The sequence below is a fragment of the Python bivittatus genome, unplaced genomic scaffold (genome assembly GCF_059951505.1).
Source record: "Python bivittatus isolate LINGU-HERP-01145 unplaced genomic scaffold, Pbiv_v1 ctg000210_np1212, whole genome shotgun sequence".
In the NCBI taxonomy this organism is placed as follows: Eukaryota; Metazoa; Chordata; class Lepidosauria; order Squamata; family Pythonidae; genus Python; species Python bivittatus.
The window spans coordinates 321,410-348,785 of record NW_028277053.1 but is presented as its reverse complement, the minus strand read 5'-3'; the positions used below and the strand labels follow the sequence as shown (position 1 = coordinate 348,785).

Below are 27,376 nucleotides of genomic sequence, written 5' to 3'. Positions count from 1 at the left end.
ATGGACTGTGGTTTTTCTTGCCAAATTCCAACATCCCAACTACTAGACTGCACCACCTCCCAGCTGGCCTAGAGCTTGTATCTAAGGTTGCCTGCAGGTGCTAAACCCACCAATGAGTAGTTGCTAACGGATCAGAGTTCATGTTAGCAAGGCTGCTGTTGAAGGCTTCTCACTTGGAAATCAGTGCTTTTGGCCTCACTGTCAGCTTGATTCCATCTGGGGTTCTCCTGAACTTTTGCACCAAGAAAAAAAATAACTTGCAGTTGCTGAGAACAGCAGGAATGAATGAAAAAGGACCCACCATACTTTGGAGGAAGGAGAATTGTTGCTTCTGTTACAAAGGAAAGCAAAATACAGATTAAGCAAATCTTAAGCAGATGGTGGGGCTTCCAGATTTTCTTGAGAAGATTCCATTTCCTTAAGCAACTTCTGCACACAATTGCAGGAGGCTCTGTGTCAGATGTTGCAGGGGTATCAAAACTGATCTGCTTTGTGAACTTAACCTGAAGTTAAAGTTACTGTTAACTTTTTAAAGCAATAGATTAATTTATAAATGAAATTTAGACACATATACACACACGCTAGTTCCTCCATGTCCGATGATGGACAGGTCCCCAAAACTACAACTGACTCCACACAATACAGAAATATGGCTTTCGTTTTCAGCCTCTTTCAACAAAATGCTGTACTTGCTAGTTAATCAACAAAAGCTTTGTTGATTTATGTACTGGCCAGATTGAGGATTAGGGGAGTCTTGCAAATGGGAGATTTCCTGGTGGGGAAAGTTGGATTTTCCCACTTGAAGTTTGCAGACCCGGTAAAACCTGTTGCAGAAAATATTAGGTAATTGATTCTGAAATTGAAGACTTTGTGACTGGCTCTTCCTTCTCCTTCATTGGGATTCATAAGTATGTCTTTATTACCATCTTTGATTTGCGTTACAAGCAAAAAGAAGAAAATAAATTGCTGCAAGAAACTCATTACCGAGGAGGTTATCATAGGACAATAAAACATCACAAAACTTCACATCTAAACTAGAGCTTTGCACTAGTTGTGTGGCTTGGTAGAAATCTTTTGCTGTCTGGAATATAAATGAGTTAGCCTAAACACATCTCGTGGTCAGTTGGTGTTTGGGTGCATGACTATGGTTGAATGAATATTCCAACTTTTCCTTGGTGTTCCCCTTTTCATGAAAGTTGAATCTGGAGAAACAGGATTTCTGCCTTCCATTCATTATGGATATCAGAGCATGGGCAACCTTTTGTCCCCCAGATATCTTGGAACATAAGACCCATAAAACTAAGGTTTGTAGTCCAAATATCTGAAAGGCATCACAACAGGAAAGGAATGTCTAAAATATTCCTCAAAAAACTCAAGCAAGCATCCTCTAGTTAAATGGGACTACAGTTCTCATAATCTCTAGCAACACTGGAGGTTTCTGTTGACTGGATGATGGGAGTTATAGTTCAATGCCTCTGGAGGTCTCCTAGCTCTGGAAGGCAATGCTGAAGCTTATTTAACTGCCACATAATGTGAAGCAAGAAAGAACATCTCCCATTTGCTTTTGGAGATCCCTCTGCAGAAAATGGTAGGTAGGCTCCATTCATGCTTTTGTAACCTGAATGTCAACTGTTCCTCCCAGCAGAAGTGTGCCAGATGAGTACTTGGCCCGAGAAAAGAACATTTCTTCCCAAGTAAAATTGAATTAAAGTTGCTTTGCTCTATTTAGGATGGAACCGCAGACTACCAACATTGCTCAGTACAAGGGGGCAAAGAGATTATTAGAGAAACCTGATGATTTCATGCATGCAGGAGTCACAGATCATGGGTCTGCACAGACCAGCTTGAGTCTAATTTTCTCTTATATAAAGGGGGAAGGAGTGACTCATTCTTGGCTGGGATGATTCCTTCCTTCTAATTTGGCTGAGGAGCAGAAACTGACCTATCGATGCCAAAGTAGCATGGAGAAGGTTGTCCAGTTGTGCACTTTGAGGTATGGATTCTTCTGAAGAGAAGAAGGAGCCTGATATGATATAGAGGGAGAAGACAGATATTGTACAGAATCAGTCAAGGAAGATGCTGTGCATCCTTCTCCAAACTGGGTACCCTCCTGATGTGGGAATTCCCCAGCCAGCATGGCCATTTCTGAGAATCCTGGTAGTCCCCACACATCTAGGAGACAGCTAGGTGGGGAAGGCTACAAACAGAAATTCATCCTTTCTGAAGCTACTTTCCCTTAAAAAGCCATTTGTTTCCATAGGCATTTTTATGACAAGTCTTTGGGCTACCATATCTTTCACATATAGTTCAGAGTTTCAATTTTATTGATGGGATGATGCTAGGAGAAGATTCTTGCTATTTGTCTAAGCAGGAAACATCAAGCTGGAGAAGCTTTCTCTAGGCATTACGATCAAACTTGCTGAAAGATTTGGGCTATGAAATTGATCTGAAAATGAGCAACTCACCAAGGGAAGAAAGATGGAGCTGGCAGGGAAGGGGTGCAGGGGAGAAAAAATAACTTACTTTCCTTAAGGGGATTCTGGTTACACCTCATTCTAAATGCATTGGTTGAAGAAAGAATGGTTGGGCATGGGGTCCATCTGCAGACAGAAATTTGGAGTAAAGGAAAATAATCATAACCAGGAACAATTGTGATGCTGTGGATCATTCAAACCATGCAATTTCTCCTACTGTTGCATCTGTACCCACCCTCACATTGTCCAGAGTTGTCCATTCGCTGTTTCCCATATGACTACTGAATAACAACTGGCATCAATGTATCACATGCATGAAGGAGTTCATACCTCCATTTTCTCTCCCTCTGTGTCTAGACCAGGGTTTCTCAACCTCATCAACTTTAGGATGTGTGGACTTCAACTCCCAGAATTGCTATGCTGGCTGGGGAATTCTGGGAGTTGAAGTCCACACATCCTAAAGTTGATGAGGTTGAGAAAACCTGGTCTAGACCGTTCCAAGGGTGAGCAGAATGTACATGTTCTCAGCCATGAAGCTCACAGTCTCTCTGCTTAAACTACCTAATTAATTTCTCCCGGGTTATACTCTTACTCAAAATTGTACACGTAGACTTTTTCTCTACAAGGCATGTGAGGGAATAAAAAAACCCTAGTACCGAAGACTCTGAAGGTGGACAGGGTCTGAAAACATCTGAGAAATACAGCTTCAGCAGAACATTTCACATTCGCCTTTACCGCTGCTGAGAAAAGTTAGAATGGACTGCTAGGAGGTCAAACCAGTCAATCTTAAAGGAAATCAACCCTGACTGCTCACTGGAAGGATTGATAATGAAGCTCAAGCTCAGATACTTTGGTCACCTAATGCGAAGAGAGGACTCTTTGGAAAAGACCCTGATGCTGGGAAAGATTGAAGGCAAAAGGAGAAGAGGACGGCAGAGGATGAGATGGTTAGATAGCATCACTGAAGCAATGAGCATGAAACTGAGCAAACCCAGGGAGGCAGTGAAGGACAGGAAGGCCTGGCGCAATATGGTTCATGGGGACACGAAGAGTCGGACATGACTTAACGACTAAACAACAACAACAAGAAAGCTGCTGAAGACACAGTTGTTTCCTGTACAGGAGTCAGCCTGCCTTTCTGGCCATAGCGTGCCTTTTTTTAATGCAAAAGAAGCCAACATTTTCCTTTTTGTTATTTCAGTAAAATCCAATGATCTCATCTGTTTTTGTTCTTCTACTGTGCAAATATATGCAATCAGGGGCTAGCTATTATATATCGGTGTCAACTTTGCAAACAATTTTCCCTTTGTCTTGGCTCATCTTGTTGCAGAGTTGGAAAGCTTAAAAGCAGGAGTAGCTCGGAACTTGATATAATTCCCAAGTTGTATTCCTGCCTCCAACTCATGCTGAAACACTACTGAGAGAGACTACTGGCTGCTTTTGTTTTCATAAAATGAGGTCTTAATCCTACGGAGGAAGGCAATGATTAATTTAGACAACATCAGGAAGGGCATTTCAATGAAAGCAAAGACTGGAAAAGTTAAAGCAATGATTTTTACAGCTGTGAAACCTGGATACTGAGAAAGAGTGAAAGAAGATAAGAGTCCTTCAAAGTATAGATCTGGAGATGTTCTTAAGAATACCATAGACTGCCAGAAGACCGATCAATCAACCCTAATCCAAATAAGGGCTGTGAAGCAAGCAGGAACTCAGATACTTTAGGCATGTTGCGTGAGTGAAGGATTGTCAGCCCCACTAGGTAGACCACACCTGGAAATCAACTCCATTGGAAGTCTGAAACTCCTTTTACTGAGATTGGCTCTAGTAACAAGAATCTTGCCAGTCTCGCTGTGCTTGACCTCCTCCTCCTTCTTATACCCCAGTGAATCAAGGAAACGTCTGCTTGAGCAACTTCCAAATGTTATTTTGCTTCCCAGGACTTAAAGAATGTTTCAGCCCCCTTTGTCTAGATACAAGTTTGTGCATATTTCTGTCAAGATCGTCTCTTGTACTATAATGGACTAGGAGAAACAATTTGGTTTAGTAAGGTTGAAGAAAATAATGGAGAAGATAATGGATGAGGATGGATAGATGGGATCAAGCAGATTAATAGAAAGTTGTTGGTTGTAGGGGTGTCTTCAAGGTGTGGTCCGAAAAGTCAAGATGGCAGCTGCAATGGTATGATTGAAGCTCTGCCTGGGTTTTTCATGTGTTCTGCATGTGTGATGCACGTGGCAAACAAGTGGAGCTTCAATCGCATCATTGTTGCCATCTTGACTTTTTTGACCACCCTCTGTGGACACCGCTGCTTGACACAGTGACAAGTTATTTCTAAAGGCAGGTCAAGATGGCAAGTGTTTGTCCCTGCAGAAGACAAAGTTGAGCTCTACTCAGTGACACCCAACTAATTAACTACCAGGAATTGAAAAGTGTGTGCAATAGCGGAATATCTACTGCAAATCATAAAGATGAATTTCTACTATAAAAAGAGCAGATAAGACTGCATCCACTTCTGTGAAAGGCTGCAGATGGATTTTCTATTTGTGTGGGGGGTAGCCCAGTTTTTCAGGCCTGCAACTGACTTGTTCCCTTTGCCTGTTTGTCAATTTCAGCTTGAACTTGTCAATTTCAGCTTGAGGGTTTGTCAGCTTGAAACCTTAAAGTGCAGAAATCCATGAGATGGCCAAAGGTGGCATTCTCCAGAAAGACTAGCTATTTCTTTAAACATTACATTAATTTAATTTTGTAATTTGGGAGTGCTAATGAGCCACACCTCCAGGAATTATGTTGCTAGTCCTGGGGTTGGGGAAGATTATCCTCTGTCCTGAAGGCTTTTCTGGGCCTTCCCTAAGGAGCAGCAGAGAGGGAACATCAACAGAAGATGATGGACATGAATTTTTGGACCTCAGTCTAGTGTTCAGGTGCTGTGTGAGCCAACTGGGAAAGAGTGGGGCCCTTGAAAGCACAACGGCCTTTATTTGATGATTTGATTTTTCAAGTCCCAAAAACTCAAGGTCTGTGCTTGCCCAACCTGCATAAACTGGTTACCGAATTAACCCGTCCTCTGGTTTTGTGCAATATTTCAAATCATAAACTAATCCAATGACCCAGCATCACAAAACAGGCTAAGCACCCCGCCCCCCCCAAAAAACCCTAACTTACATGAGAATTAACTAAGCTTAGAGGTTATGCCTAGAACCTGGTTAAGCACGTTATATAAATGATACCAACATGGGGACCCTCGGGAGGTCAAAAAGTCAAGCTGGAGGTTGTGTTGGCACAACCAAAGCCTTGCTCTTTTTTCACGTGCATCATCTTGTAGCCACCATCTTAACTTTTTTGAGCCCCCTCCCATCAGAAAACCCCTGGATGCTAGAGAAGGCAAAACCTGTTCTCCGCTGTCCCAGAGGGCAGAGCATGAAATAATTTATTTAAGTTTCATGAAATAGCTTCTGATTGAATGTTAGAAAAACATTCCTAAGGAGAAGGGCAGTTTGACAATGAAACCAATGACCCAGAGAGGTACTGCACTCCTGTTTTCTGAATGTGGTCAAAAAAAGGCTGGAAAGGCATCTGTTGGGGCTTCTTTGGTCTAAGATCATCATACACACACACATATTGGGTATACTTTAATCCAGATTCCTGCACTGAGCAGGTCCAGGTAGCTGGCCTGGATGCCCTCATGGGTCTCTACCAGTCTCTACAGCAGTGTTTCTCAACCTTAGCAACTTTAAGATGTGTGGACTTCAACTCCCAGAATTCGCTGGCTGAGGAATTCTGGGAGTTGAAGTCCACACATCTTAAAGTTGCTAAGGTTGAGAAACACTGCTCTAGATCCTCTGTTTCTTCCATTTTGGGATTCCCAGCCCTCACCTCTTAAGAGCCCTAAAGGAAAGCTGTTCTGTTGAAAGATGTGTTTGCAAACTAAGTGCTCTTCCCTCCTCCTCCTGACAAGGTGTGAATGGCAGGACAGATTGAAACTTTGGGCCTGGGCTTATTAACACAGCTGCATCCCCCATCCTGACGGTGCCCCCAGCTTTGGAATCCTTCCAAGCGATTCCCCGAACACGGAAGGTTTCTTTCAGAACCTGGGCATCAGATGAAGATTTTACCAACTTTCCAACTTGGTGGTCTGCGATCTTCCTAAGGGTAGCCTTCCCACACTGGGAGCCAAGGATGCAGTTGCCTTGATTGTGCAAAAAAGCCTGACTCCACATTCTCTCCGTTACAGACATTTGTAAAGGCTCTCGTTTCCTCGCTGTCAGAGCAGGTTTTCCATCTGTGTGGCTCAGTGCCACCCCCTGAACTCCACACAGAGCTATATAAGGGACCCCCCGGCCGTTAGAAAATGCTGAGCGCGGACGCCTTGGGCAGGACTTCAGAAAAGACGAAAAAAGCTGGGTAAGCTTGAACACTTTCTTTCCCTTAGAATTGTAAATTTCCTAGATTTTGACTGAATGGAACAACATCTGCGTTACAATTCACAATCAGGAGTAATATGATTTCCAGTGTTTCTTGGTTTAGATAATGGTAGAGTATAACGTTATTTTTATTTTGCAGACAAAGGCATAGATAATGTAACAGTATTTTTAACGGAGCATTTATTTCAGGAAGAGGTTCAGGGCTGTGCATACATATTTTTACATATCATGTAGAACAAAATATGACACTTTGCAAGGAGCCGGGCAGTACGTTAGGATTGCAGAATTATTTTAGATGGGAAGCACTTGAAGGCATCTCAGGGCTGAAGGTCAACAGGTTTTAAACTCATGACATTTTTACAATATGATGAATGGGAAAACTTATGGGGTTGCTCACCAGGGTGGAACAATCGTTTCTAATTTGTTCATGTCATGAAGGTAGCTTCAGTTCTGCTCTTCCCACTAAGTTACGACTTACCACCTATTTTTCACGAGGCGCATGCTAGAGAAAAAAAATGGTTAAGTCTGGTCTGCTGTTCTCTAAAGACATACCTAGGAATAAATGCCCCTGAAGTCCCTGATTCTTATTTCTGAGTAGGAGTACACTGTCGGGGTGCAAAAACCAGTATAAAGATCAGCCACTGGGAAGTAAACAGCACATTGAAGAGAAATTCGACAATATGTTTCATTTGGTACTTTGAAGTCCAGCTGTTTCTCTTCGGCTCAATTCTCTAATTCTAGACATATTCCAGTCCAGACTTTTGACCCATAGTATGGAAATGTATAGTCATATGGAAAATTCACAAACATATGTTCTTCTTTACATAATGTTCCTGACATGGTTTTTCCCAGCATTATCAAATTGCAGATTGTGTGTGTGTGAGTCTGTGTGTTTAAATGTCAAGTCCTCACCTTTGCAAATTACGTTTTGCCCATGTATTTTTTTTTTAATTTACAAGTACTTTTATGCCCCTTCAATCTTACCTGCAAGATTTTAAAAATCACAGCTTCAAAAGTGTCCTCCAAAAATATCTAGCTCTGAACAAGTCTTGGTTTCATTCCAGTTTAGGGATTGGTTCACAACAGGCTTACTCAGGTCAGAGAAAGACTTTGCAATGATATTGTGCATTTTAAATTTGGGGTGTGTGATCGTTTTAACACAGCATAAGAATATGCCTGTTTAGTTAGTTTATGAAGTGCAAATCCCCCCTGAATTAATTCAGTAGCCAAGTGAACCCTGTTCTCCAAGCCCACTCTTTGTGTAGTGTTTTTTCCAATCTGACACTGGGGACAGAAGATATCATCCTGGGAATTACACCATTCTTTTTGTAAAATAAAAAGTTTCTAGTCCTCATGGCTATGACGTGAGGCTTAAAAACATGCAGACAATGCCGTGTGAAATCTAATAACGCCAGAGCTTGTGAGATGCCGTTGTAGCTCTTCCAGCTGCGTATTTCCTTCTTTTATAAAGCTTAGTAATAGTTCTTTACTCAATGACAATTTATTAAAAAGACCACATGAGGACTAGACATTTATTTGAACATTAAATGAAAGTTTGTGTTTATCAGTCATACGGTATGAGGAGATGCATCTTTGTCTTGAGAACTGGAATGAGAGTGGAATTGGGAGCTTGGACATTTTTACCATTTCTGGCTGGTTTCCTATCTGATTGTGAATAATATTGGATATGGGGAAAAAAGGCTGTATTTTCCTTAGCATATGCCTCAAAGCAAGTCCCATCTTAATAGGAAGAATTAAGTTACAGGATGGCTATGAAACAGTCCTGTTAGTTCAACATTCTTGAGTTCTTGTGGTTCTGGAGGCATTTTATCCTTCTCCAAAGGGACGTCCTATAAAATTGCAGGAAGGGACCATCTGCAGAAGAGATTCAAGACTGGAGCTGACGTGGATAGACAGAGAGCTGTACCAAGGACCGTGCGCCTGTGGCAAGCTTCTCTGTTGTTACACTTAAGCAGTTAATGCCAGGAGTTTGGGGAAAACATTTCCCCTTGTTCCCGTAAGTTAGAGCAAGGCTGGATAACTAACTTCTTAACTTTAGAATTGGTACCATCTCCAACTGAGATGCCCAAGGAGCAGATGTCCTGGTCGTGATACCACGGTTCAATCTTCCTACTCCCAAGATAGTAGTTAGAGGAAGGTGGGAACAGTATCCTTCCAGATCAGGTCCATATTGATGTAAATGCTTCTTGTTTTCTTCTTCCCAGGTTGTTCTTCCATCTGGAAGCCCAGTTAGACTCTAAAACCAGAGTGTGTGATGATCCAAATGCATTTGATCTGCTTGGAAATTAGTGTCTGAGAATCCTGTTCTGGAGCCAAAGGATGATTGAACTACGGCGACAGCTTCTACTTTCCTTGCTTCTTCTTGCAATTGCATGCATTTCAGGTGAGCACGGCCGACCCTTCTCAGAAGCTCAAAATGGTGGGGTTGCTACACACCTTGTCTTGTGTTGCCGAACCATGTTTAGAAAGGAAAGAAATCCATTTCATTCACACTGGAGCACAAACATGCCAAGAGAACGACAGGCTTCCTACAACATGTTCAACCCAACCCTGTTGAGCCTCTCTAGCGTTATGTGTGAACCCAAACTATGATTTTTCAGACTAACTTTTAAACCCACATTCCTGAGTGGTTGTTGAACTGATTCTTCATGGCTGGGGGCATTAAGAATATCACTCTTTTTCACACAATACATTTAATCTATTTTCTGGATTTGCATGACACAATGAACCACAAATGAACCAGAAATGTTGGGTTCACACAATATATTACGTTACAAAAGACAAGCCAAGATGTTTCTATCTATTTTATTATAGATTGTGGTGAGATGAACAAACAAAAATAAAAAAGCAGTGGAGGATGCAATAAAAATTGTACATAATGGTGATTAAAATGAAGGTTTTTTTAAAACCTAAAAAAAAAGAAGAAAAGGAAGGAAAAGGTAAAATCCTTAAAATATTAATATAGTATTAATATATAGCTAGCTCAGTCCTTTAATGTATTCTTAAATTTAGACTGTATGGAAACCTATTTTTTCCATCTTCTCATTTTTATATTATAAAGACAAACCAAGAGGAAAACTAACCACGCTTAATATCTTGGGTGAACGTAGCTCCTAAAATTTTCACTGATTTGGTTAAGTATGTTGTCTGAATACAGACTATGTTTCCTTAGTTGAAAGAACTAGGAACTCTTGGATGGGAACAGGTAGAGAGATAACAGGGTTGACTCAGAAGGAGTTTCTGCCTTTGAATAAAATTTGTGAGTTGGAAAAGGTGCTTCCGGATTCCTGATTTTTTTTCCCAGTGTAGACCATACAGCTTTCTTCCTACTAAATCCGATTCATACTTTCGTAGGAGGCCTAAAAGACAGCCTGGTGCATCATTCATCCCTCCAATTCCATGCAATGAATAAATAAATGCAACGATCATAAAAGAGCTACATACCTCCCTTACCCAAGGGGAACAAAATTGGGGCAAAAGGTGCCATTGGAAATTTGCCCTGCTCAGAAAAGTTCCAGCTGACTAAAAAAATTCTAAAATACCCCCAAACCTGACAAAGCAACAAGCACACAAAGGAATACATAGATAGATAGATAGATAGATAGATAGATAGATAGATAGATAGATAGATAGATAGATAGATAGATAGATAGGCAGGCAGGCAGGCAGGCAGGCAGGCAGGCAGGCAGGCAGGCAGGCAGGCAGACAGACAGACAGACAGACAGATATAGTCTGAGCGGCCCATCATAAATCAGAAAAACAAGATGTAAGGCCTCTCTGAAAAAGCAAGCAGAGGAAGCGTGGAATTGAAACGCTCAGGGGAATGTCAATTTATATATGGTGAGTGAGTGTCAAAGCCACTGTCCTGGATGAAACCCAAAGCATTTGGCAGTACACCAGTGAGATGGCACCCAAAGATGAGCTGCTGAGAAAAGACAGCGCTGAGGCACTGATCGTAGCAGCACAAGAACAGGCACTAAGCACCAGATCTATAGAAGCAAAGGTCTGCCACACTAGACAGGACCCAAGGTGCAGGTTGTGCAAAGAGGCCTCAGAGACAGTCCAACACATAGTGTCAGGGTGTCAGATGCAGGCAGGAACACCATACACTGAACGGCACAACCAAGTAACTGTCATTGTGTACAGGAACACCTGCACAGTATATGGGCTAGACCCTCCCAAGTCCAGATGGAAGATTCCACAGAAGGTTGTGGAGAATAACAGGGCTAAGTTCCTGTGGGACTTCCAGATCCAGACAGATAGGCAGGGACTGGCCAGTCAACCAGACATCGTGGTAGTAGACAAGGACAGAAGACAGCAGCTGTGATAGATGTAGCAGTGCCAAGAGACAGCAACATCAGGATGAAGGAGTATGAGAAGTTGGAGAAGTACCAGGGCCTGAAGAGGAACTAGAGAGGATGTGGAAAGGAAAGGCCAAAGTGGTCCCAGTGGTGGTAGGAGCACTTGGGGCTGTGACTCCTAAGCTGGGAGAATGGCTCCAGCAGATCCCAGGAACAACATCTGAGCTCTCCGTCCAGAAGAGTTAGGAACAGCTCAGATCCTGCACAGAACCCTCAAACTCCCAGGCCTCTGGTAGAGGACCAGAGATTGAGGAGGACACATACCACCCATAGGGGTGAGAGGGGAATTTTTTAAAAAATCAGTTATACTGCATTGCCCTTAGCATTTATGTATCTTTTCTTACTGCTACTGTTGGTTGCGATGTTGTTCTGTTTTGGGCATTGTGGTATGAAATATTTCCTTATTGCAACATATGTGAGCAATATCTTTTTGAACATTTTGATTTATATTTTCTCAGAGTCAACCATGCTTACAGTGACCATACATCCTTTATTATAAAGGACAGTCTTTTATTTATTTATTTATTTATTTTATTTTATTTTATTTAGATTTATTTATTTTTCAAAAACTTTTGTCCTTTATTTTGGTCCTTTAACATTTGTCGTACAAATGGTACCACTTAATGCACACTCTGTCACATTTATGTGAAAAACAGGGAAACTGAATTGACTTTTTAAAATAAATTTAAACATACTGTTTGAGTTAGATATTTTTATTAGAATGTACATTTTTGTAAAATTTTTCTTGGTTTTGCCCTTAAATTTTCCTTTGTAAAGCAAAGTTATAAACATAAAGAATGGTACCACTTAATGCACACTCTGTCACATTTATGTGAAAAACAGGGAAACTGAATTGACTTTTTAAAATAAATTTAAACATACTGTTTGAGTTAGATATTTTTATTAGAATGTACATTTTTGTAAAATTTTTCTTGGTTTTGCCCTTAAATTTTCCTTTGTAAAGCAAAGTTATAAACATAAAGAATTATATTTTTTTATCCTTATGAACTTCTTTCAGATTTGCCCCTTTCCCAGATTTGTCCTTTATTTTTTCCAAGAAAATAGGGTCACTGTAACTATACTCTTCCAGCCTGTATCGAATTGCCTGCCTTTCTGCTTTGACTCGGTTCAGTTAATTATAATTAACTATTCATCATCGTTGTCATTATTATAATTACTACCTGAAACCATCTTCTCAGACAATCTGCAGAGTTTGGGAGAGGGGGGTTTGAAACTGACTGTGGGTTTACTTCCCAATTTTGATTCCTTAAGGCCAGGGCCAAAGCACGTCTTAGCCAACAGATGCATGACACTTGTCCAGAAACATTAATCTGAGTGTGTTTTTGCACACTTCATAGCTGCGGGACTTGCAGCTGGACCTGTTCCAGCCCATTGCTTGACTACTATTACCGAGCCAAATCTCAGAAGAGTCTTTAACTCACATCAGTGCTTTACCATCAGAGTTAGTGGAGCAAAACACTCCTACCTATTTGGAGAGGATGAGATAAACAGACCGGACCATACAGCTTTTGGTCAACTTTTTGGGGTGCATTCTGGTTTTATACAATGCCTCTTTTAGCCCAAATGATGGAAGAAGTTTGCAACTTGACTTCTTCCCAGAAAAAGGAAGGCCAAATCACTTCCCTATTGCTGTCAGGAAAACTGCAGGGGTATGTCTGATGATCACTAGGAGCATAGATATCTGCAGGGATAGGTCAAACTCTGCCAAATGGTGGGCCCAGCATTGCAACTGAAACCCACCTGCACATAAAATCCATCGGGATGCTATGCCCACCATCTGGCAGAACGTGACCCACCCACAGACGCTGCTGACTTGGAGCCAAGGTCAACTTGAAGGAGATCACTTTATTAGACATACAATCCCTCTTCTTGTCAACAAGGGACACTGGTAGCCTCCCTCCAAATTTGGACAGAAACAAAAGACAGCTAGAAACGGGATGAACATTTTTAAACAAATTCTGTTAAGGCCAGTGGGAACTTTGCCCCTGGTTTTGCTGAAATCCTTGTGGAAATCCTCAAAGTTTTTGAGTTATAGATTTGCTTGGCTTCCTGGGGGTGGAGGATAAACCTGAATAAAGATCAAAAAGCCAAAAGAGCAGTTCCTTTGTAACGAAGCAGAGAAGTGGCCTGTTCTGCACTGTCACAAATGTGCAAAACCTCCAATGGGGAGATATGAAGCCGGGTCAACTAACTTCCTCTACTCCCGTCTGGATTTCGATTTTGGGTTTTGGTCTCATATGTCAGCTGCTTTGAAAGTTTGAGCCTGATGTCTCCAACAGCTCAGAAGGATGAGAAAGGACTTTAAAAGCTTGTTTGGTCATCGCTTTTCCAAATGCTGATCTCTGCTCACCCATGTTCGCCTTGCACGCACATCGCATTTAGGGGAAGGGGGCGGGGGGAATCGAAAAAATTTGCCTGACAGCTGTGGTTACGGTTATGCGCCGAGCATCAGTGCTGCCAGTGAAGCTTCTGCCAAACTCAGTGGCAGCAGACAGCATGTTTAGGGGCAGGAGTCGTCACATTGCTTCTTGAAAAAGCATCTTCGGCTAGTCTTGCTGAGAATGTTGTTAACTGTGGTCCAAATCAGCTTTGTCTGAAATTGCAAGTCTGGTGGGAGCCCTCAGAAATACAGAGTTCCAGAAAGTCTTCAGTACCAAACTGCAAGTTTTAATCTGATGGGGGAAAAAAAATTAAATAGACACCTGGAGAGCAGCACATATTCATTACATTTTTAGTTGGGCGCCAATGAAATCAAACTGTACTTAACCTTTGGCCCGGCTTTTTCCAACTACCACTTTGGGGACTGTGGACCTCAAGACAGGATCAAAGCCAAAGTTGTCCCCATTCTAAACAAATTATAGACATCCTCCTATTTCCACTTCCCCCAAAACATCTGTAAATCCCTTGCACGGGGTGGATTTGAATAATCCCATTTTTAAAATCTGTATGTTTATTGTTAAGATATTGAAATACAAAAAAAGGAGAAAAAGGCCGACACTGAAATGCAAAGAAAGAAAAAAAGCCAGCTGATACACAAAAAAGACTGCTACATTTGAATAAAAAAAAAAAAACCACAGTGAAAAAGAGAAAAAGTAAATTACTTCGTAGTGATGCTTCCTTCCTGAACCACAGCGAGCCACCGTTAAGATATAGGAACTTTGGATTAAATATTAGTATGTAATTGTGAGTTTCGATTTGAGTCTTAAAAGCCATATTCCAGATGTCTAATTCTACCTAGCTCGGTGATATAGTGCATATACGGGAACCATTCCTGCTTGAATTTAGTTAAACTTCTTCTGTGGATATATAATGTCAATTTTGCCATTGCAGCATATTCACCAATATGAATCTGGCAGTCTGACGTTGTAGGCAAGGTATCTCTGTCCCAATGTGGTGCTAGGTTGAGATTTGAAAACTCCCTTGGGCACACAGTTCGGCTCACATTGACATTGACTTCCATAGGCTCCATTTGAGGAATCTCTTTTTTTTAAAAAAAAAAAAATTCAAGATTTTGACAGTACTCTGGTATGGGAGTCATTTCTGACTCTATTTAGGAATAATTGCAATGGATCCGATGCCTTTTTTTGTTAGTTGGGCTTTATTTATTTATTTATTTATTTATTTATTAATTATTCAATTTGTATGCCGCCCATCTCCCCCAGTGGGTGACTCTGGGCAGTTGGTTTATTAAACAATTTATGCAGCCCCCCATCTCATTCTCACCATTCAGGGTAGCTAATGGTACATTAAAAAAAAAAACAACGAACACAAAAGACCAAAACAAAATTAAAAATAAAACAACAAAACCGATTAAACAATATTCAATGTGCCACGACCGACAACGAGGGCCATATCTCATTCAGCCTACAAGCTGGGCTTGCCTAATTTCTTGGCCTCAGCATTTGGGGAAGAGCCAGTTTTTAAAAACAGCCTTTTCTCTTTTTCACTTTCAGCAGTTTTTTGTTTCTGTCTTTCCTCTCCCTAAGGTGAACGGATTTTAAAACAATCAGTGAGCAGGATCCAGACTGGACGAAAACCCTACAGCCTTTCAACCCAACACGATTCAGACAGTAAGTCATTTTCCACCCCCAGTGGTTCTGTTTTAAGAAAGAATTAAGATGCCATATGCTTGCTATTAAGTTTTAAAAAACAAATTAAAATGGCTTAATTTATGAAAGATCCTGTCAGTTTGTTTCTATAACCTTCGATAATGGAAAACAGGTTACCTCTTGCCACGGCCTAATTGATTTTGGCTAACACCACGAAAGGCAGATTGGCTCCTTCTGCTGGAAGCTAAAACCGAGTCTAAAGTGGCTGTCAACATCTCTGTCCAGTTTATAAGGCAGACGTTTCCTGATATCATGGGAATCTCAGTTTTGCTACAAAGCTTTACCAAGCAGTTTACTCAAAAGATTAACATTAGATGAATTGCCACAAATGCCAAGTGTGTAAAATAACAGGTATCTTTAAAAGCATATGTACAACCTTAATACCCATCCTGGACCTTAAGTGCCTGTAGATTAAGAGGATTGAAATGTGCAACGTGAAAATTCTGTGGGCAGAACGTACTTTCTCCTGATTCCAACCTACATCATTATATTTTTCCTCCGTCACCTTTCATGCTTGAAATCAGTGTGGGGAAAGCAGAAATTCCAAGAAATTCTCAGGAATAACTTGTAACTGATTCATCTTTGGAAAACTGGGTTCCTGCAACCAGTTCAGGGCAGCTTTGGGAAAAAAGAAAACATTGGACCTATCCCATCTTTTCAAATCATTGGGTGGGGGTCTGTCCAAAGAGGGAGTTATTTCTACCTCCCAACACAAAAGCTCAGCCTTGCTTCATGAAGGATTCTTGGAATGGCAAAGCCCTTATTTTTACTTCTTTACATGGTTTATATAGCTGGCCAGCTCACCGAAGTGACTCCGGACAGCTTGCAAAGATCAAAACACAGAAAACCCAACACATATGACCCCCGCCCAAGGATAAACAGTAACCCCACTCATTGAAAAAACTCATCCATAACGGCATTGCCCATCTGCCCAAATGTTTGGGGAGTTTAGTGAACCTGAAAAAGGAATTGCCTTAATATAGGTTGGATGCATCATCACCAAATTGTTTCCTTCATGGTGCAGAATAGAGGAATCACCTGGTGGCCTACATTCCATCTCTATTCCGCAGCTATGATGTGCTTAAAAGGATTAAGGCTGGAATAGCCAAAGGCCATTTTCCAATTCCCAATGTTTGGGTCTTTGAAACTCACTGGGGGCTCCAGCTGGTGAGCCTCAGCCCCAGAGTGGTCCTCATCGCAATGTAGTTCAGGTTCCCCCTTGCACTGAGGAGAATAAACCTGCTTTCTTCCTCATATAGGTGACTCCAGTCTTGGAACACTTATGAATGGTGGTAGGGGTGAGAGTAGTCTTGGACAGTAGAAGCAGCTTTGTCTTCTCTCTGACAAGCGGGCAACCGAGATCAGAAGGGCCATTTTAGGCAGTTAACTGCTTTCCCCCTTCAGGGTAGGATGCCTGAAGAGGTTCCCTTCTCTGTGGCCTGACGTGCATCTTTCTCCCTTCTTCAGACCATGGAATGTGGACCAGCTGGTTCAACATTGACCATCCTGGAGGCAACGGGGATTATGAACGCTTAGATGCCATTCGCTTCTACTACCGGAACCGGGTGTGCCTGAGACCCATCCGCATCGAAGCCCGGACCACCGACTGGGTTCCTGCAACCAGTTCAGGGCAGTTGGTCCATTCCAGTGTCCACGAGGGCTTCTGGTGCCTGAATAAGGAGCAGCCTCTGGGGCAAACATGCTTAAATTATGCAGTGCGTTTTCTCTGCCCTGCCGGTAAGAGCTGCATTTAGTTTTTCTGGAGGGGTGTCCAAACGAGCAGAAAGCCAAAATGGGATTGAGATGCAGGGTGGGGAGGGAAGCTCTGCAGAGCATTTTGGAAGGAAGATGTGACTGCATTCCCACAACCTACTTAACCTGGTAACACAACTCACCCATGTTCTGGATTTGCACAAAACCTTGAGCCAAAACCCACTAAGCAAATAGGCTGGCTCTGCCAGGGCACAGGAAAACTAACGAATGGGATAAATCTGGTGCATGGAGAGAAATCCCACCTGCAAGATGTTCAGAGACAGAAGAGGGGAAGTTGATCTGTCAACTAGATCTCACTTATCAATCCTGATAGCTGGCAGAGACTGGCAAAGCTCTGGAAAATTAAACTCAGGCAACCCATTCGGAGCCGAACATTTTTCCTATTCAGCTGAGCTTTAAAAAGATATAAAGAGGACAGGGTGTCTCCCGAGAAGTCACGATGCAAGTTAAAAAAAGGCTTTAATTGCATGCTGTAGCCGCCATCTTGACTTTGTTGACCCCTTCCTTGCAGACAACCCTGGAAGGGGCAATTTTGATTTGCTCCTGTTTATCTTTTATCCTCCGAGAGGAGCTGAAGCATTTCCTCTCAGGCTGATCTGGAATTGGACAGTGAGGAAAAATAGAACAGCTTAAGGCAGGGTTTTCAAATGTTTCGGGCCGTGCAACCTATTCATATTTTTTTTTAATCCAGAGCCCTGATCCAGCGGCAAAGCTGTAGGGAACAGAAAATTGGCTTCGCTTGAGTAAACTTCCTTTTCCCCCTTAGTTGCTCATGGAACCCCATCAATTTCTCGCAGTATCCTACATCCTGCACGGAACATGGTTTGAAAAATTCTGGTGTAGGGGACAGGAGAGCGAGGTGTAAATAAGGATTTTGATGTGTTCTGTGGAAATGATCTGAACTGTGCTTTTGTTAAAGCTGGTTCTGCATTGCTTGTCTACGTTTTGTATGAGTGTATATTCCCAGCAGGAGGAACAGCCACCAGATAAAACCTGCTGACACCAATTGTTTTTATTTTATTTCTCTTCTGTGCTTTCATCTCACGTTAATTCCTTAATACATAATAAAAGCTGACATTGTCTTACTGAATTAACCCATTCAATTCTGAAAGGAGGCCAACATTTTGGCCCTTATTAAACTCCTGCAGCTCTGCAAAACTGAAAAAAAAAAAAAAAAGATGCTGAACATGCTTTCTCTGGGTGTCCCTGGCACCCACATTGGCATGTCTTGTTCTCCCAGGCCTTGGGTTTAGGTCATTGGGGCTCCTGTTGGATTTGTTCAAGGGTATGGGGCTGTTCAAGGGTATGGAGTTGCCATCTGGTCTTGTTCTCTTTTATAAGTTTATTATATTGTATTTCCTATTTTGTTTGGTTTTATTATACACCGCCCAGAGTCAGTTTGGAGCTGGGCAGTGCCTAAATTGAATCAATTAAATAGAATTAAATGCCCACCCCACCCCTGCCTTAGAGTGCTTGTTCCCTGTCAATGTCAGAGCAAGGGGCGCACAGTCGAACAAAACAAATAAACTCGAGTGTCACCGTCACACTGAAAGGGTTCCCGTGATAGATTGCAGCTAGCCAGGACAAACTATTTTTGAACAATCACTGTGGCAAATCAACTTATCATCTTATACTTTGCTGTCAGGGAGGTGAAGCAGAGAAGCTGCTTCTAAAAACCATCTCTGGATTCCTCGCTGAACAACCCTTTCTTTTTAAATCTTCTTGGACTCATCTCGCTCAACCTCGTAAGATAGTTGCTGGCTGTGTCTCCTTCCCAGGCTCTTTGGCTGGCAGTTCCAAAAGGTTCTGGTCTTCGTGGTCAACGTGGAGCCCGTGTTCTGGGCACTGTGAGCAAGCTGGTATCCAGACTCGGACTAGGACGTGCCTTACAGATAACATCTGGGATCCCCGCTGCAAGGAAATCAGTGAGGAAGGGAGGGGCTGTGTGGGCCCCCCTTGTGCAGGTACTTTCCAAGAACTTGATGACTGTGAAATCGACTTTAGCAGTATGCACGGAGCCAGGGCATGTAAAGAGGAGACTGCTGTAAAAAAAAAGAGGGGGGGGGCGGCTTTGCACAAGTGACAGGGGAATTAAGCCTGCCTCACTCAGGGGGTGGGGATAAGATAAAGGCAAAGTCTTGGGGCCACAGCAGGAAGGAGGTTGCCACCACTGGGCTTGTACCATGAGTGGTTAGCAGCACTTGAGGAAAGGTCCATGTAGGGCGAACCCTGTAGGGTAACCATGTAGGGTTACCACATCTAGCTGCAAACACAAGATGGCACAAGAGGCAGCGAAGAGGTACAGAAGATTCCAGCTTGCTGCTGCCTCGTGGTCATCTGGATTACCTAGAACCTCCCACTAACCAGGACTCTGTGGTTGGGGAGATGCCATCCTTTTCCCCTCCCCTGGGTGATCTTAAACAGGCTACCTGGACAGAGAACAGAAGTCAAGGCTTTTCCTGAATTCCTAGCTGCAGCCTAATTTAATCCTCCTCCTCCTCCTCCTCCTCCTCCTCCTCCTCCTCCTCCTCCTCCTCCTCCTCCTCCTCCTCCTCATCATCATCATCATCATCATCATCATGTGTTGCGGGGAGGACATAACATTTTCATTGCTTTGGGGTGATTCAGACAGGTGTCACAGCAGGCATTGCCTTCAAAAAGGTATTTGATATTTTCAGAAATGCAGGATGCGAAAGCTTTTGAAACTATGTTCTTCCTCTGTCTCTTTGTTGCATGATTCATTGGGGGCATCTCTTTCTTTAGCTAAATGGTTTTTCACCAATTCATCTTGAGATGGAGAACCTGTGGCTCTCCAGATCTTTCTGAAAGCCAATCTCCAGCCTATCTCAGCACTGGTCATGCTTTCCAAGTTGCTGAGACCCTTTTGGCATTTTTGTGATGTTTGGAAAACCATGATCTTGGAGACACGCAGGTGAAAAATTGCTGGTTTGTTTTCTTCCTCCTCCCCCTCTGTCTGATTTTGGAGAGAAAGAGAAAAACATCATTTGGAGTAACTCATGCTTTTCTTACACATCTCAGTTTGCAACATGACTTGCTCCCTGGGTTGGGCGAATGCCGAGTGCAGTGCATGTTTCTGCCAAGAACATTTCCTCCATGGCAACATTTCTCTACAAGATGGTGCCCCGGCAGCTGGAGCCCGCATCTCTCTGCAAGCCAAGCCAACAAAGTTCTTAACAGAGACAGACCACAATGGGGCATTTCAGGTTCCTGGCCTGTGCCCTGATGGAAAAACCACTCTGCAAATTAACAAGCCCAAGTATGCGACCGCTGTGATCACTTTGTCGGAGAGTGCTGAAAATTCCTCAGCCGTTCAGATCTCCTTGAAAAGAGCAGGTAAGGTATCATTGGGCCCCCGTTCAGTGGCAGGACAGACTTCATCAGTTCTGCAGTTCTGTAGCATTGCACTGCAGTAACCATCATGCATGAGGCCCACACCTTCTACAAGACATGTCCTGTGCAATCTGGACTCCTGCTCCTGCAGCGCACACTCGTGCACCATGGTTACATGGTCTTTCTAACAGCAGAGAGCAGATCAGTCAAAGATGACAGTATCAGCGGAGCATGGAAATAGAGGTGGTGCACTGGGCTTCCCTCGAGCCAAATGTCTTACCTATATACAGTAGTTATTTGAAATAAACAGCTCTCTTCTTATAATCCAGACTTTGGTACGCGTGAGTGGGTGATTGATGATTACATGCCATCAAATCGTTGCTGACTCTTAGCGACCACGTAGATAGGTTTTCCCCATGATGATCTGCCCCTAACCTGGTCCTTCAGGCATGAGCGGGTGGGTAGAAAAGAATCTTACTTCCACAGCAAACCCTGCAATGAAAACCATTGTTTCTGTGCTGTTGGCCATCTTTATTTTAACTGCTAAAAACAGGCAAGCTTTGCTCTGTTGGTCCGTGTGTCTCCGGTTGTGACAATTCCTTGATTTTGAAGTGAGGAGTGTCCCATATGTTTCAATAGGTGGCACCTGGTCAGCTTGCTATATTCTGGCTGTACGTTTAACACGTAAGCCAGTAAAGACAATCATTCTGGCCTCAGCTCATAATGGTAGAGAGCATATTGTATATATCGTTTGAATTCTGGGACTGGCTTAATTGACTGCTAATTTGTTTAAAGGGGTGTGTGTGACAATTTGCTATTCCATTGTGGGGGAAGCGACCTTGGGAAGTTGCTGCTGCAGAAGCAAGCTGGAATTGAACATGACATTTGACTTGTCCATCTTGGTGTAGGCCAGTGTTTCTCAACCTTGGGAACTTTAAGAAGTGTGGTCTTCAACTCCCAGAATTCCCCAGCCAGCATGGCTGGCTGGGGAATTCTGGGAGTTGAAGTCCACACTTCTTAGAGTTGTCACTGCTCCTCTGTTGCCATTCTAGGTATCTAGAACTGGCTGTAAAAACTGTCCTGCATTCCCAGGGTTGGTCTACTACTTTCAGATGCAATAAAAGAGGCTTTGAAGCGCTGAATCTGCCAATCGAATCACACCTGTATCAGCCTGCCCCAACTTGGATTCCATGTAGATGCGTGGACTTCAACTCCCAGAATTCTCAGCAATGATGATGCTGGCTGGGGAATTCTGGGAATTGAAATTCACATTTCTGTAAGGGGTTGAGGTTGGCAAGGCTGCCCTAATGGTCCACCTCTCTAAGTTTCCCTCCCCACCTGCATTGCTCAGTGGATTATTCACCTACTTAGCACCCGCATAGGCTCTTCCAGATTAGTAAGAACGAAACACGGAGGCAGCAAAACTGATCATTCCAATCAGTGAGGGATCAAATGCTTTTCTCTTTCAGAAAAGCCATACATGACGGTGCATCCAGAAAACAAAGCAAGAAGAGAGGGTCAAAGTGTTTCATTCTGTTGTCATGCCACTGGAAATCCAGCACCTGGCAGATATTTGTGGTAAGAGATTAAAATGGGATTACAAAAGGAAATGCGTGCCAACTGCCTCTTAAGTAGTTCCAAATGTGCAAACCTAGCAACATCTTTGCGCTCCAGATGTCGATGTCTGGATATTCTCCCAGCATTCTCGTTACTAGCTGTGCTGGCAAAGGAATTCTGGGATCTGAAGTCCATACACGTAGAGGGCAGTAGGAAATGCATCTGTGTTAAAAGACATATTTCAAATCAAGGCTAGTTCCAGATGGGTATTTTAATGTTTCATGGAATGTCTGAACCTCTACTAGACTCAGCCCCTATTTTTTTTCCCTTGGATCTCTTCCTTCTTGGATAACCTCATTACACAGCAAAACCTGGAAGAGAAGCACATTTATTGTTGCAATGCCTTGTTGGGGAGAGCAGGGAGTGGAGACACCCCCAATCTGCCCCCCTTCCAATCCACCACCCAGAGCAGCTGCAGTTAAGCCCAGCCTGATGAAGGACCGGGTTGGGAAAACCTGCCTTCATTTACCTTTGTAGCTCAGCTTTCTTGTTGGGACATCTGTTTTTCACAGCCATTTTCTCCACGTTCTGAATCATGGAAAAACTTCCCCAAAAACCCTGCTCTAGTCGTATAGACCCAAGAGAGTTTTCTATCTGAGCTGCCGCTGTGATCTTTCTTATAGGTTCCACAATGATACGCTGCTGGATCCTGCCCTTTATAAATATATAAGCAACTTGATTTTAAAGAATTTGAAAATGGACCAAGCCGGACGGTACTTTTGTAAGACCAGCAATGAAGCCGGTTCGGTCAAGTCACAAAGTGCAACCCTTTCGGTCATAGGTGAGCTGTGGGGAGGACCTCAGAGGCAAGAAATGGGATCGGTGGTGGTGGTGGATATTATTATTAGCCTTTGAGGGAGAGACACAAGTCCATGCAGTCTTCTGGGCAGCATTTTTGAAAGGGTTTGCCCCTGCTTCTTTTTAGGGCTGAACTGTGGGACAGGATCGTCACCCCACCCCCGGCTAGACTTAGCATGTTTAAAAAAAAAAGGGGGGGTAAAAATCCAAGATGCCCTTTTCCCCATCTAGAAAAATCAGAAAGTCCTGGTGTCCCCTCAAAGCATGAAGTTGTCCATTTGCATCCTCCTCCTGCTCCCTACTGTGATCCTCACCCTTCTAAAAAGTTACACTGCCACAGCACCAAAAGTTAAAACAACTCTATCAGTGAAATGGCCACACTTGATAGTAACCTATGGAATTTATTTTAACAGCAAAGAACAATGCACCCTGTGACTCAAGGCCTGAGAGTTATCTTATCCGACTGCCCCATGACTGCTTTCAGAACTCAACCAATTCTTTCTACTATGATGTTGGTAGATGTTCATCTAGTACGTGCTCTGGAATGCTACGTGAGGGCTTCCGGTGCAAGGACACAATTGCTTACTGCTGTGGGGCCTCCAAAATGGAAACACAAGAAATAACATGTGCTGGATACACACTTCCCATCAAGGTGACTGTGGAGTGTGGCTGTCAGAAGTGCACCAAGGCCAAGGTCACCGTTCGAGGAAGAGCTGTGGCTTCTGATTCAGGAGAGCCCATGAGGTTTGGTCATATCTATATGGGGAACAACAGGGTCAGCATGACGGGTTATAAGGGCACATTTTCTGTCCAAGTGCCCCCAAACACTGAGAGACTGGTCCTCACCTTTGTGGACCGCCTGCAGAAGTTTGTAAACACAACCAAAGTGTTGCCTTTTAACAAGAATGGTGGGACGGTTTTCCACGAGATCAGGATGTTGAGGAAAAAGCCACCTATCACACTAGAATCCACTGAAACCAATGTGATTTCCTTGGGAGAAATAGAGGGAGACGACCCAATTGCTGAACTTGAAATTCCTCCCAATACATTTTACAGACTGAATGGAGATCTCTATGCAGGGAAAGTTAAAGCCAGTGTGACTTTCCTAGATCCGAGAAATGTCTCCAGTGCAGCCACAGCTCAGACTGACTTGAATTTCGTAGATGCTGAAGGGGATATGCTCCCTCTGCGGACGTATGGCATGTTTTCTATGGATTTCACAGACGAAACAGCCACAGAATCACTCAATGCAGGCAAAGTGAAGATCCACCTGGACTCAGCTCAGATCAAGATGCCAGAACATCTGAAAGGGATTAAACTTTGGTCTCTGAATCCACAAACAGGTTTATGGGAAGAAGAAGGTGGTTTCGAATTGGATTCGAGCAGGCGTGGAAAGCGAGAGGAGAGAACGTTTCTGGTAGGCAACATGGAGATACGAGAAAGGCGGCTTTTCAACTTGGATGTCCCAGAGAGCAGACGGTGCTACATCAAGGTGCGTGCTTACAGAAGCGAGAGATATCTGCCCAGTGAACAAGTTGCAGGTGTGGTCGTCTCAGTTATCAACTTAGAACCAACCCCGGGATATTCTACCAACCCTAGAGCTTGGGGGCGATTTGACAGTGCTGTCACTGGCTCCAGTGGAGTTTGTGTTCCAGCTTTCTGTGATGACCGAAATCCAGATGCCTACACTGCCTATGTCATGGCAAGTCTTGGGGGAGAAGAACTTGAAGCAGTTCCCTCCTCTCCCCAGCTTAACCCTTTTGCTGTGGGAGTGCCACAACCATACCTCAATAAACTCAACTACAGGAGAACAGATCATCTGGATCATAATGTGAAGAAAACGGCATTCAGGATCAGCGTGGCCAAGCCTACTCCCAACATTGCTGAAGAGAGCAATGGTCCCATATATCCTTATGACAAGCTACATGAGTGTGAAGTTGCTCTCCCCACAGCTGCTCACTTCAGGTTTTACAGAGTGGAAGGAGACAAATATGATTATAACACCATTCCTTTTAATGAGGATGATCCCATGAACTGGACAGAAGACTACTTGGCTTGGTGGCCCAAACCAATGGAATTTAGGGCATGTTATATTAAAGTGAGAATCACTGGGCCCCTTGAGGTGATTGTGAGATCCCGCAACACAGGGGGCACCCATCCGCGGACTGTTGGCAAGTTGTATGGCATCAGAGATGTGCGGAGCATCCGTGCTTTAGACCATCCTAACCTTTCAACAGCATGTCTAGAATTCAAGTGCAGTGGCATGTTGTATGATCAAGAACGTGTGGATCGGACGCTGGTGAAGATCATCCCCCAGGGGAGCTGTTACAGGGAGAATGTCAATAGCATGTTGCATGAATATTTGGTAAACCACCTCCCAGTTGCAGTTAATAACGATTCCAGCCAATATACAATGTTGGCTCCTCTTGATCCTCTTGGTCACAACTATGGGATCTATACCGTTACTGATCAAGATCCTAGGACAGCCAAAGAAATAGCTCTGGGACGATGTTTTGATGGGACATCTGACAGCTCTTCAAGAATTATGAAGAGCAATGTGGGCATAGCGTTAACTTTTAATTGTCAAGAGAAACCCACACGAGAAAACATATTCCAGTCCCTAAGGAATGTGCCCAGTAGGTTCTCAGCAAACCCTCTTAGAGAGAGAACTGGAGTAAGACGACGAAGCGAAAGTCCTCAGAGCATGAGTTCTTCCGGTTAGGGTCCCACAAAAAGTCCGGTAAGCTCTGATACACTTGCTCCTGAACTGACAGCTCTGTGCGAATCCCAGCCTCTCATCTGAATTCATGTGCCAGAGACGACACCACGTGACAACACACATCCTTGCCAATACTTTTTAGAGTAGTTTTTATTAAAAGATTTTAGATATATAATAAGAAATACATTCAAAGCAATATATATATATAGCAAATGTGAAAAAGAAAAAAAGAAGAGACAAAGAAAAAAGGAGATCATCCTTGCTGATAGTGACGTGTGTGGGAAGATTCTGCTCATGAGAAGCTTTACGTGGCCTTCATAGTGTATCCCTGACCTTCAGAGCTCCTTCGAGAAATGCAGAGAAACATAGCCAGTGATGGATCATAGGCTTTCCCATCTGGTACCATCCAGGTGTGTTGACTTCAATCGTATTCATTCCCAGCTAGCGTGGAAGTTGAAGTCCCTCATGCCAGGAAGATAACAGATTGGAGGCACCCACTGTGGCCCAAAAACCCTAGGCCGCAGGTAGCTAATAATGCCTTTAAAAAAATGGGATTGGGTCATTTCCTTTTGGGGTATTAAAAGCCGTGAATTCTGGGGAATCTTGAGCAGCTGCACCTCTTGGGCTGGATTTTTACCAATGGTATGCAAAATATGGTTTATTGAATAAACCACCATTGGTTGTGTTTGCACAATATGTTAAACCACAATGGAATTTCTTTGAGTTTGGCTGAGTAAGCTGGATAGTGCAGCGTTAATGATTTCCTTCCTGAAAGAAAGACGTTCTTGAATTCAACAATAAAATTAAAACGCTCATCTCCGAGATGTTTCAATTTCCATCTTTTATTTTTTTTAACGTTTTGCAGATGCTTTAACTTGGACCCATATCTGCTGATAGAGAGGTGTCCCTTTGCTTCAGCCCAAGCCATTGGTAAATATTTTCCGAATCAGAACTTGCTGTTCTGAACCAACACTAGTTTTAGGAGACAGTGTTTAAAAATGAATTGCTGGCCAATTGCTAAAAAAAAAAAAGCTGAAGCGTTAATACCTATTTATATAATTATGGGCCTGTATTTCTGTAGACAAATGTTGTACAAAGTTACAGGATGGGTGAAAGGATGGGAGAAAGAATATGCAAAATAAAGGAATATATGCAAACCTTTTGCCTGATAAAGATTTGTTTTGCCAAATTCTGACCTATGGGGGGGGGGGGAAGATTCCTGCTCACTGTAAGAATTTGTACTTGAATTGTAAATATTTCCTTTTTTGTTGTGCAATTGTTTGCGTATTCATTCTTAAAGCACTGTTCATTGATCATGAAAACAATCTTAGGAGGAGCTCACAGGGCACAGAAAGCCACTCCTTCACTTTCATATCACAACTCCAGGATATAGATTATCAGTTTGTTTAAAATCACCCAGTAAGTTTTGCCTCTGAGCAGGAATCCCATCTCAGCACCTGGTAAACAACATTTCACCGATTGGACAATTGGTCTGAGTTCTTCGAGAGTGTGGTGGTCCAGAGAGGTTACATTTCCAGTCCTTTTGGTTCATGATGTGCTGAACTTTTATCCCCATAACTCTTGAGGGTTAAAATATAATTGGACGGTGGTTCTGTTGCAAGAAGCTGAAACAGACCGGTCTCCCTGGCTGACCAGAGGCGGGCAGCGGCTGCATCAGTGTGGTCTGGAGAGACCCAGGTGAGTCCACTTT

At 43.1% G+C, this 27,376-nt stretch overlaps 1 protein-coding gene across 1 annotated transcript; it reads left to right on the top strand.

Moving 5' to 3' along the window:
• The first annotated feature begins 6,834 nt into the window (after positions 1 to 6,834).
• On the top strand, positions 6,835 to 26,813 carry CILP (cartilage intermediate layer protein). The gene is given in 10 exon segments (XM_088139177.1): positions 6,835 to 6,875; positions 9,121 to 9,299; positions 15,285 to 15,368; positions 16,875 to 17,144; positions 18,959 to 19,144; positions 20,220 to 20,534; positions 22,001 to 22,109; positions 22,772 to 22,929; positions 23,360 to 25,659; positions 25,661 to 26,813. Coding segments are annotated over 9 exon segments (3,516 nt in total). The 5' UTR covers positions 6,835 to 6,875; positions 9,121 to 9,235; the 3' UTR covers positions 25,691 to 26,813.
• The last annotated feature ends 563 nt before the right edge of the window (positions 26,814 to 27,376 follow it).